The sequence below is a fragment of the Oncorhynchus keta genome, chromosome 28 (assembly GCF_023373465.1).
Source record: "Oncorhynchus keta strain PuntledgeMale-10-30-2019 chromosome 28, Oket_V2, whole genome shotgun sequence".
Classification (NCBI taxonomy): domain Eukaryota; kingdom Metazoa; phylum Chordata; class Actinopteri; order Salmoniformes; family Salmonidae; genus Oncorhynchus; species Oncorhynchus keta.
In genome coordinates this window covers 15000694-15011305 of record NC_068448.1, presented here as the reverse complement: position 1 = coordinate 15011305, position 10612 = coordinate 15000694, and the positions used below count along the sequence as shown (strand labels likewise).

The 10612-nt window shown below is 45.6% G+C and overlaps 1 protein-coding gene across 2 annotated transcripts in view; it reads left to right on the top strand.

Annotated features, from left to right (window-relative positions):
* Positions 1 to 10612, top strand: part of LOC118360521 (low-density lipoprotein receptor-related protein 1-like) — a 260259-nt gene that overhangs the window by 171443 nt on the left and 78204 nt on the right. For both annotated transcript variants that reach the window (XM_052484956.1, XM_052484955.1), the window contains exons 35-42: positions 869 to 994; positions 1201 to 1332; positions 1494 to 1628; positions 1953 to 2082; positions 3443 to 3569; positions 3817 to 3968; positions 4301 to 4425; positions 4648 to 5022. In XM_052484956.1, the coding sequence (XP_052340916.1) occupies positions 869 to 994; positions 1201 to 1332; positions 1494 to 1628; positions 1953 to 2082; positions 3443 to 3569; positions 3817 to 3968; positions 4301 to 4425; positions 4648 to 5022 (1302 nt within the window). The remainder of the gene's footprint in view (positions 1 to 868; positions 995 to 1200; positions 1333 to 1493; positions 1629 to 1952; positions 2083 to 3442; positions 3570 to 3816; positions 3969 to 4300; positions 4426 to 4647; positions 5023 to 10612) is intronic.

Sequence of the window (10612 nt, the reverse complement as noted above, 5' to 3'; positions counted from 1 at the left end):
GCATGCAGACTGATACAGGTAGGATATCACTGACCGTGTCACACTGAGCATGCAGACTGGTACAGGTAGGATATCACTAACCGTGTCACACTGAACATGCAGACTAGTACAGGTAGGATATCACTGACCGTGTCACACTGAGCATGCAGACTGATACAGGTAGGATATCACTGACCATGTCACACTGAACATGCAGATTAGTACAGGTAGGATATCACTAACCGTGTCACACTGAGCATGCAGACTGGTACAGGTAGGATATCACTGACCGTGTCACACTGAACATGCAGACTAGTACAGGTAGGATATCACTGACCATGTCACACTGAGCATGCAGACTGATACAGGTAGGATATCACTGACCATGTCACACTGAGCATGCAGACTGATACAGGTAGGATATCACTGACCGTGTCACACTGAGCATGCAGACTGGTACAGGTAGGATATCACTAACCGTGTCACACTGAACATGCAGACTAGTACAGGTAGGATATCACTGACCATGTCACACTGAGCATGCAGACTGATACAGGTAGGATATCACTGACCGTGTCACACTGAGCATGCAGACTGGTACAGGTAGGATATCACTGACCATGTCACACTGAGCATGCAGACTGATACAGGTAGGATATCACTGACCGTGTCACACTGAGCATGCAGACTGGTACAGGTAGAATATCACTGACCATGTCACACTTACCAACTTAACAGGTACAACTCAGATGAGTTAATGAATGAATGACACTATGCAACTGAATGAATAAGACATGTTTTTATTTTTGACTGAGAGGTTTTGAAAAGTCCTGTTTTGTTATTATTGTTTTGCTGTTCTGAACTGTTCTTTTATTCCCTGTTGTCCCAGGCATCAACCTGTGTAGCAATAAGAATGGAGACTGTTCCCAGCTGTGCCTGCCCACCTCCCCGAGCACCAGAGCCTGTATGTGTACCGCAGGCTACAGCCTCCAGAGTGGGCAGCAGTCCTGCGAGGGTAACAGACCAACACATGTTAAATACTTTATTCAAATCCACAAATCACATTACATTGCAAAATGATTCAAAATATTTCAAAGGTGACAGGTGCATGGCCATTCATACTGTATTTCCTATATTTAGCTACACTGTTCTACACACACCCCAGGATATACTGTATACTCTAACAGTAGTGTTATTAACTGTTATGTGTTCTCTCTCCAGGCATGGGCTCCTTCCTGCTCTACTCAGTGCATGAGGGCATTAGAGGAATCCCCCTTGACCCATCTGATCAATCCGATGCCCTGGTGCCCGTGTCTGGCACCTCGCTGGCTGTGGGCATCGACTTCCACGCTGGTGAGTGTACTGCTACGGACCCACCAACAACAATACAAGAGTTTGGTTTGAGGAGTCACACCAACCGTGCTGTGAAGTGTACCTGAACTGTTATTACACTGTGCCTGCCTGAGTGATTGTTGTCTCCAGTTACTTACCGTCATCACTGTGCTGCCATGTAGACAATGACACTATCTACTGGGTGGACATGGGCCTGAGCACCATCAGCAGAGCTAAGAGAGACCAGACCTGGAGAGAAGACGTGGTGACCAATGGCATCGGCAGGGTGGAGGGCATCACTGTGGACTGGATAGCAGGTCAGGGAACAACTACAGGCGCACACACACACACATAGATACACACATACAAATCAAATCAAATCAAATCAAATCAAATTTTATTTGTCACATACACATGGTTAGCAGATGTTAAATGCGAGTGTAGCGAAATGCTTGTGCTTCTAGTTCCGACAATGCAGTGATAACCAACAAGTAATCTAACTAACAATTCCAAAACATGGACAGTACAGAAGCACGCACGCACACACACATGGATACACACATGCATAGACCATACAAAATATTGCACGCACACATGCACACACACCCTGACCCCGACCCCTCCTGTCCCTCTCCTGTCAGGTAACATCTACTGGACAGACCAGGGCTTTGATGTGATCGAGGTGGCCAGACTCAATGGTTCCTTCCGCTATGTGGTCATCTCCCATGGTCTGGACAAGCCCCGTGCCATCACCGTCCACCCAGAAAGAGGGTGAGTGGCTAGGGACTGAGGCTTGGCTACTGGGACTGGGGCTTGGACTGGGGTTGGGGACTGGTACTGGGGCTTGTCTAATGGGACTAGGGCTGAGACTGGAGCTTGGCTACCAGGGTTTGGCTACAAGGTCTAGGACTGGGGCTTGGCTAATGGGAGAGAGGCTTGGCTGCTGGGGCTAGGGCTTGGACTGAGGCTTGGCAACTGGGGCTTGGCTATTGGGGTTGGGGCTGGGGCTTGGCAACTGGGGCTTGGCTATTGGGGCTGGGGCTTTGTTATTGGAGCTGGGACTGGGGCTTGGCTACTGGAACTGGGGCTTGCCAACTGGGACTGAGGCTTGGCTGTTGGGGCTGGGGGCTGGGACTGGGGATTGTCTACTGCGGCTTGGCTACAGGGGCTGTTCTTGGTAATTTGGGTTTGGACTGGGGCTTGGCTACTGGGACTGAGGCTTGGCTTTTGGGGCTGGGGGCTTGGACTGAGGCTTGTCTACTGGGACTAGGGCTGGCACTGGAGCTTGGCTACTAGGGCTGGGACTGGGGCTTGGCTACTGGGACTGAGGCTTGGCTTTTGGGGCTGGGGGCTTGGACTGGGGCTTGTCTACTGGGACTAGGGCTGGCACTGGAGCTTTGCTACTAGGGCTAGGACTGGGACTTGGCTACTGGGACTGGGGCTTGGCTCCTGGGGCTGGGGCTTGGCCACTGGGACTGAGACTTGGCTATTGGGGCTGGGACTGGGGCTTGTCTACTAGGGCTTGGCTACTAGGGCTGGGACTGGGGCTTGGCTATTGGGACTGGGGCTTGGCTACTGGGGCTGGGTCTTGGACTGAGGCTTGGCTATTGGGGCTTGACTACTCGGACTGGGGCTTGGCTATTGGGGCTGGGGCTTGGATACTGGGGCTGGGGTTTGGCTATTGGGGCTGGAACTGGGACATGGTTACTTTGACTGGGGCTTGGCTACTGGGGCTGGGTCTTGGCTGCTGGGGCTGGCCCTTGTCTGTATGTGTATAGTGTAGTGCTGTATGTGCCATAACATGGTTACCTACAGTATGGGGTATTATTCGTCCAGCAACCAGCAATATTTGCACTTTGATTAATAATTACAAGCAGTAGCTAGTTATGATGGTACATTGTAAGTAAGTGTTTATTGTGATATTTAATCTATATAGAGCAAAAATAACATAGATTGCTTTCTTTCAACCTCGTGTGTGTGTGTGTGTGTGTGTGTGTGTGTGTGTGTGTGTGTGTGTGTGTGTGTGTGTGTGTGTGTGTGTGTGTGTGTGTGTGTGTGTGTGTGTGTGTGTGTGTGTGTGTGTGTGTGTGTGTGTGTGTGTGTGTGTGTGTGTCTGTGTCTGTGTCTGTAGGTATCTATTCTGGACAGAGTGGGGTCAGGTCCCCCGTATAGAGCGGGCCCGCCTCGACGGCTCTCAGAGAGTGGTCCTGGTCAATGACAGCATCATGTGGCCCAACGGAATCTCCATCGACTACAAGGTACAGTACACACACACACACACACACACACACACACACACACACACACACACACACACACACACACACACACAATGTATTTATTGAGGTTTCATTTTATTAGCAAAATCCACATTTCAGATTATTTACAAATCCTTCTTTCGGATTCACACGTATCCAGAATGTTTCTCCTCTTTACAACCTTGTTGTTTCGAAAAAACATAATATTTTTCTGCTTGATATTGTTGTTCTTATTGTTTGTGTGTAGGAGCAGCAGTTGTACTGGTGTGATGCGCGGACTGATAGGATAGAGCGTATCAATCTGGAGAATGGAGAAAACAGAGAGCTGGTGCTGGCCAATAACAACATGGACATGTTCGCTGTGTCCGTCTTCGAGGGCTTCATCTACTGGAGTGACAGGTGAGCTGCCTGCTGTCCTACCCCTGTCATCTCCTCCATGTTTAACCCTTAATATCCCCTGCTGCACTGCGGTAGTATGTTTGACTAACTTGACTGAAGACCTTGGCTCCTATGTGGAGCATTGACCATTGACGAACAGTAAGGACTACAGTATGCAATGGGATTACATTTCCCTCAAAGCCTATTTAAATAGACTGACAGTCTTGTATGTGAGATTGTTGCCTTTATCCAGTATCCCCTTTGCATAAGTTTAATTTACTACAAATGTTGTTGTTTTTCCTCCAAGCCTGTTTAAAGTGGCTGATAGTGTTTTGTATGTTGTATTGGACCAGGACTCACGCCAACGGTTCCATCAAGAGAGGAAACAAAGACAACGCTACAGAATATGTGTATCTGAGGACCGGCATCGGTGTACAGCTGAAAGACATCAAGGTCTTCAACAGAGACAGGCAACAAGGTAAGAACACTTAACCCCTGAATTGAAATGGATTGAATTGAAATGGAATTCTCTCTAACCCTGGTGTGCTGTGTTTAGTTGTATGAGACTGATGTGTCTATGAGACTGATGTGTCTATGAGACTGATGTGTCAAATCAGTGTGTGTCTATGAGACTGATGTGTCTAATCAGTGTGTGTCTATGAGAATGATGTGTGTGACCAGTGTGTGTGTGCTCCCTCAGGCACCAACGTCTGTAAAAACAACAATGGCGGCTGCGAACAGCTCTGCCTTTACCGCGGCAACGGGGAGCGAACCTGCGCCTGCGCACACGGCATGCTGGCCGAGGACAGCCACAGTTGCCGCGACTATGACGGCTACCTGCTGTACTCGGAGCGGACCATTCTGAAGAGTATCCACCTATCAGACGAGACCAACCTGAACGCCCCCATCAAGCCCTTTGAGGACCCGGAACACATGAAAAACGTCATTGCCCTGACCTTTGACTACCGCGGAGGAGGGGGGAGGGGAGCCAACCGGATCTTCTTCAGTGACATACACTTTGGAAACATCCAGCAGATCAACGATGATGGATCAGAACTGCAGAAGGTTGTAGAGAGTGAGTACTAATGTTTAGTCTGTTATGTTAAAAGAATGAGCTAGCGCACACCCAGAGAAATTTTGTGTAGAGGTGTTGACTAACGGTGAATAAACTGTTAGCTAGAGAGTCCAGAGAGTCCACACTCTATCTATACATAAAGAGAGTCCACGCTCTATCTCTATACATATAGAGAGTCCAAGCTCTATCTATATATAAAAAGAGAGTCCACGCTCTATCTATACATAAAAAGAGAGTCCACGCTCTATCTATATACATATAGAGAGTCCACGCTCTATCTATACATAAAAAGAGAGTCCACGCTCTATCTATATACATATATAGTCCACGCTCTATCTATACATAAAGAGAGTCCACGCTCTATCTATACATAAAGAGAGTCCGCGCTCTATCTATACATAAAAAGAGAGTCCACGCTCTATCTATACATAAAAAGAGAGTCCACGCTCTATCTATATACATAAAGAGAGTCCACGCTCTATCTATACATAAAAAGAGTCCACGCTCTATCTATATACATAAAGAGAGTCCACGCTCTATCTATCCATAAAAAGAGAGTCCACGCTCTATCTATACATAAAAAGAGAGTCCACGCTCTATCTATATACATAAAGAGAGTCCACGCTCTATCTATACATAAAAAGAGAGTCCACGCTCTATCTATACATAAAAAGAGAGTCCACGCTCTATCTATATACATAAAGAGAGTCCACGCTCTATCTATACATAAAAAGAGTCCACGCTCTATCTATATACATAAAGAGAGTCCACGCTCTATCTATCCATAAAAAGAGAGTCCACGCTCTATCTATACATAAAAAGAGAGTCCACGCTCTATCTATATACATATAGAGAGTCCACGCTCTATCTATATACATAAAGAGAGTCCACGCTCTATCTATACATAAAAAGAGAGTCCACGCTCTATCTATATACATAAAGAGAGTCCACGCTCTATCTATACATAAAAAGAGAGTCCACGCTGTATCTATACATAAAAAGAGAGTCCACGCTCTATCTATACATAAAAAGAGAGTCCACGCTCTATCTATATACATATAGAGAGTCCACGCTCTATCTATATACATAAAGAGAGTCCACGCTCTATCTATACATAAAAAGAGAGTCCACGCTCTATCTATATACATAAAGAGAGTCCACGCTCTATCTATATACATAAAGAGAGTCCACGCTCTATCTATACATAAAGAGAGTCCACGCTCTATCTATATACATAAAGAGAGTCCACGCTCTATCTATATACATAAAGAGAGTCCACGCTCTATCTATATATAAAGTCCCAGTCATTTATTGGGTAAAATACCAACGTTTCTGTGAGTTTATATATACAGTGTGTGACTCTCTTTTTTTATATTTATACCGTCCACAAGTGACAAAACATTCTTGCTAATCCTTTCTACAATTGAGCAAGCCCATTACCTTGTAAGCCAGATCACACACTCATACAGCTCTGATCAGTCTGTGATGTGATGAAGAGGAAAAAGCTAATGGCCTGAGTTGAGCTGAGCTGAGCTGATTGTGTTTATTGAAATGAAATGATGTTGAATAGGTTGTAAGACAGATCTTCTTCAAACCAAGCATGTGTTTCTAGGATCCATAGAATGTTTATTGAATGTCCATAGAGGGTCTGTTAATCTTCATTAAATATCCATAGAGTGTCCATAGAGGGTTCATAGTTAGTAACCCTTAGAATCCGGGTAGGGTTAGTGGTGAAGTATCTAGCTCCACAGTGTTGAAATGCTGCACCATGTCCCTGCCCACCACCACACCTGTACACCCCCCTGCAACCCTCCCTAACTCCATCAGATCCCTGCTGAACTTATTGGACATGAACACGTAGAGGACGGGGTTAACCAACGTTGCAGAGGACGCCTTTAGGTAGATAAAGATGGCCACCGAGTGGTAGCCGGACGTACTGTGGGGTCACATCAGTACCTGTGGGTCTTACGTGACCCTAAAGGTAAGGAAATATCTAATTTCCATAAGTATTCAGACCCTTTACTCAGTACTTTGTTGAAGCACCTTTGGCAGCGATTACAGCTTAGAGTCTTCTTGGGTATGACGCTACAAGCTTGGCACACCTGTATTTGGGGAGTTTCTCCAATTCTTCTTTGCAGATCCTCTCAAGCTCTGTCTGGGTGGATGGAGAGCATCGCTGCACAGCTATTTTCAGGTCTCTCCAGAGATGTTCGATTGAGTTCAAGTCCAGGCTCTGGCTATGCCACTCAAGGACATTCCGAGACTTGTCACGGAGCCACTCCTGCATTGTCTTGGCTGTGTGCTTAGAGTCATTGTCCTGTTGGAAGGTGAACCTTCGCCCCAGTCTGATGTCCTGAGTGCTCTGGAGCAGGGATCTCTCTGTACTTTGCTCTGTTCATCTTTCCCTCAATCCTGACTAGTCTCGAAGTCCCTGCCTCTGAAAAACATTTTCACAGCATGATGCTGCCACCACCATGTTTCACTGTAGGGATGGTGCCAGGGTTCCTCCAGACGTGAAGCTTGGCATTCAGGCCAAAGAGTTCAATCTTGGTTTCATCAGACCAGAGAATCTTGTTTCTCATGGTCTGAAAGTCCTTTCGGTGCCTTTTGGCAAACTCCAAGCGGGCTGTTGTGGCTTTTACTGAGAAGTGGCTTCCGTCTTGCCACTCTACCATAAAGGCCTGATTGGTGAAGTGCTGCAGAGATAGTTCTCTCATCTCCACAGAGGACCTCTGGAGCTCCATCAGAGTGACCATCGGGATCTTTGTCACCTCCCTGACCAAGGCCCTTCTCCCCAAATTGCTCAGTTTGGCCGAGCGGTCAACTCTAGGAAGAGTCTTGGTGGTTCCAAACTTCTTCCATTCAAGAATAATTGAGGCCACTGGATTGTTAGGGACCTTCAATGCTACAGAAATGTTTTGGTACTCTTCCCCAGATCTGTACCTCGACACAATCCTGTCTCGGAGCTCTACAGACAATTCCTTAGTTTGGTTTTTGCTCGACATGTACTGTCAACTGTGGGACCTTATATAGACAGGTGTGTGCCTTTCCAAAACATGTCCAATCAATTGAATTTACCACATGTTGTAGAAACATCTCAAGGATGATCAATGGAAACAGGATGCACCGGAGCTCAATTTCGAGTCTCATAGCAAAAGGTCTGAAAACCTATGTAAATAAGATATTTCTGTTTTCATTTTTAATAAATGTGCAAACATTTAAAGAAAAATGTATTTGCTTTGTCATTATGGGGTATTGTGTGTAGAATGATGAGGAAAATTGTTTTATTATCCATTTTAGAATAAGGTTGTAACATAACAAAATGTGGAAAAAGTCAAGGGGTTTGAATACTTTCCGAATGCACTGTAGGTGCAACACTAGAATGGATCATGGATATCCTGGCAACATGAAATAAGTATTTTTAACGCTCGTCCTCTGGGTTCTTTCTTTTTAGTTTTAAATCGTTTTTAACTGTACGAAATCAATCAATCAATCGCCTCCTTCTCCGGCCAGCAAGGGTGGACATGACCAGGCAGTGACCCACCAGGTCCATCACCAGGATGAGGCCGTCCAGCATGGGCACCAAGACCTTCATTACCTCAGTCCCATCTGTCCCATATTCCTGGCCTCCACCACTACTACTGTTACCCAAAGCCCCCACCACTATTCTTCATCATCAGCATTTCACCACAGTTCTTTGTTGCGAAGCAAATTTGTATTGTATTTTATTCTGTTCTGTGTTGATTCTTCTGACTACTAAATGATCTGTAATCCTGATGGTAATTATAATGGCAGACTGATAATAGGAGACATAGCAGTAACATTGTCTATGACACCCTGACTCTGCCTGTACACTCTCCTACTGTTAAACCTTATCACTCAGAACCACATTGACTCTTCAATAAGTCGAGTGACAGGTTCACTGAAGCGTTCTCAATGACACACAGCAGTTAACGGAGCACATAAGATTTAGAATCTTAAACAATGCATCTGTATCTGGGCTGTCGTTTCTTGAAAAGAATGCAGTTAAAAATCTCTATGTTCAGCTTTGATAGACAAAGGGACCATTTGTGTCCTTGACGAGAAGGCAGCATCAATTGATGGAGATTCCCTAAGCAGTTTGTACTTGAGTTATAAAATGTTTTGCTTTATTTGTTAGTATATACAGTCCCTTTTATCTGGGCCAGAACACCCAAGACTATGATCTCATAGGAGGGATGATTCAGAATCAGGGATTTAGTTCCAAAACTAGTTTTAATGATCCAAGATTACAAACACTTCTTCCTAGAGACTATGGCGTTGAGAGAGGAGTCCATCTCTGACATGGAAGTTGGCTGCCACAGTATTCCATATCAGTATTCCACCAAATTCTGGCCCTAAGCTTGTATTGTAAAATGTCAATCCAGTCTTGTCCTTGATGTTGTGTTGATTTGTTGAAACCAAGCAAAACTATAATACAAAATGATGGCCGTCGCTGTCGCTGGCAACCAACTCAGTTCTCATTAAAAGCAACCAATTCTACTTGATGTTAAGGGCCTGACAGCGGTGTCTGTAGTTTTATCGTCCATTATAGCCTATTCAGGTGTCACATCTGGCCCCAAATTCTGATTCCACAGATAGCTAGAGGAGAGGCTGGACAACCAGCTATGCTGAGAAAGAATGAGAGGACGAAAGAAGACAAGTAAAAAATGAGAACACAAGAAGAGAAAGAGGGCTTGTTTGTCTGTTGTCAATACTGTAGCAGCACGGCTCTGTCAGATAGGTAATGTTGTCAGTACTGTAGCAGCGCGGCTCTGTCAGATAGGTAATGTTGTCAGTACTGTAGCAGCACGGCTCTGTCAGATAGGTAATGTTGTCAGTACTGTAGCAGCACGGCTCTGTCAGATAGGTAATGTTGTCAGTACTGTAGCAGCACGGCTCTGTCAGATAGGTAATGTTGTCAGTACTGTAGCAGTGCGGCTCTGTCAGATAGGTAATGTTGTCAGTACTGTAACAGCACGGCTCTGTCAGATGGGTAATGTTGTCAGTACTGTAGCAGCACAGCTCTGTCAGATAGGTAACGTTGTCAGTACTGTAGCAGCGCGGCTCTGTCAGATAGGTAATGTAGTCAGTACAGTAGCAGCACGGCTCTGTCAGATAGGTAATGTTGTCAGTACAGTAGCAGCACAGCTCTGTCAGATAGGTAATGTTGTCAGTACTGTAACAGCACGGCTCTGTCAGATAGGTAATGTTGTCAGTACTGTAGCAGCACGGCTCTGTCAGATCGGTAATGTTGTCAGTACTGTAGCAGCACGGCTCTGTCAGATAGGTAATGTTGTCAGTACAGTAGCAGCACGGCTCTGTCAGATAGGTAATGTTGTCAGTACTGTAACAGCACGGCTCTGTCAGATAGGTAATGTTGTCAGTACTGTAGCAGCACGGCTCTGTCAGATAGGTAATGTTGTCAGTACTGTAGCAGCACGGCTCTGTCAGATAGGTAATGTTGTCAGTACTGTAGCAGCACGGCTCTGTCAGATAGGTAATGTTGTCAGTACAGTAGCAGCACAGCTCTGTCAGATAGGTAATGTTGTCAGTACAGTAGCAGCACGGC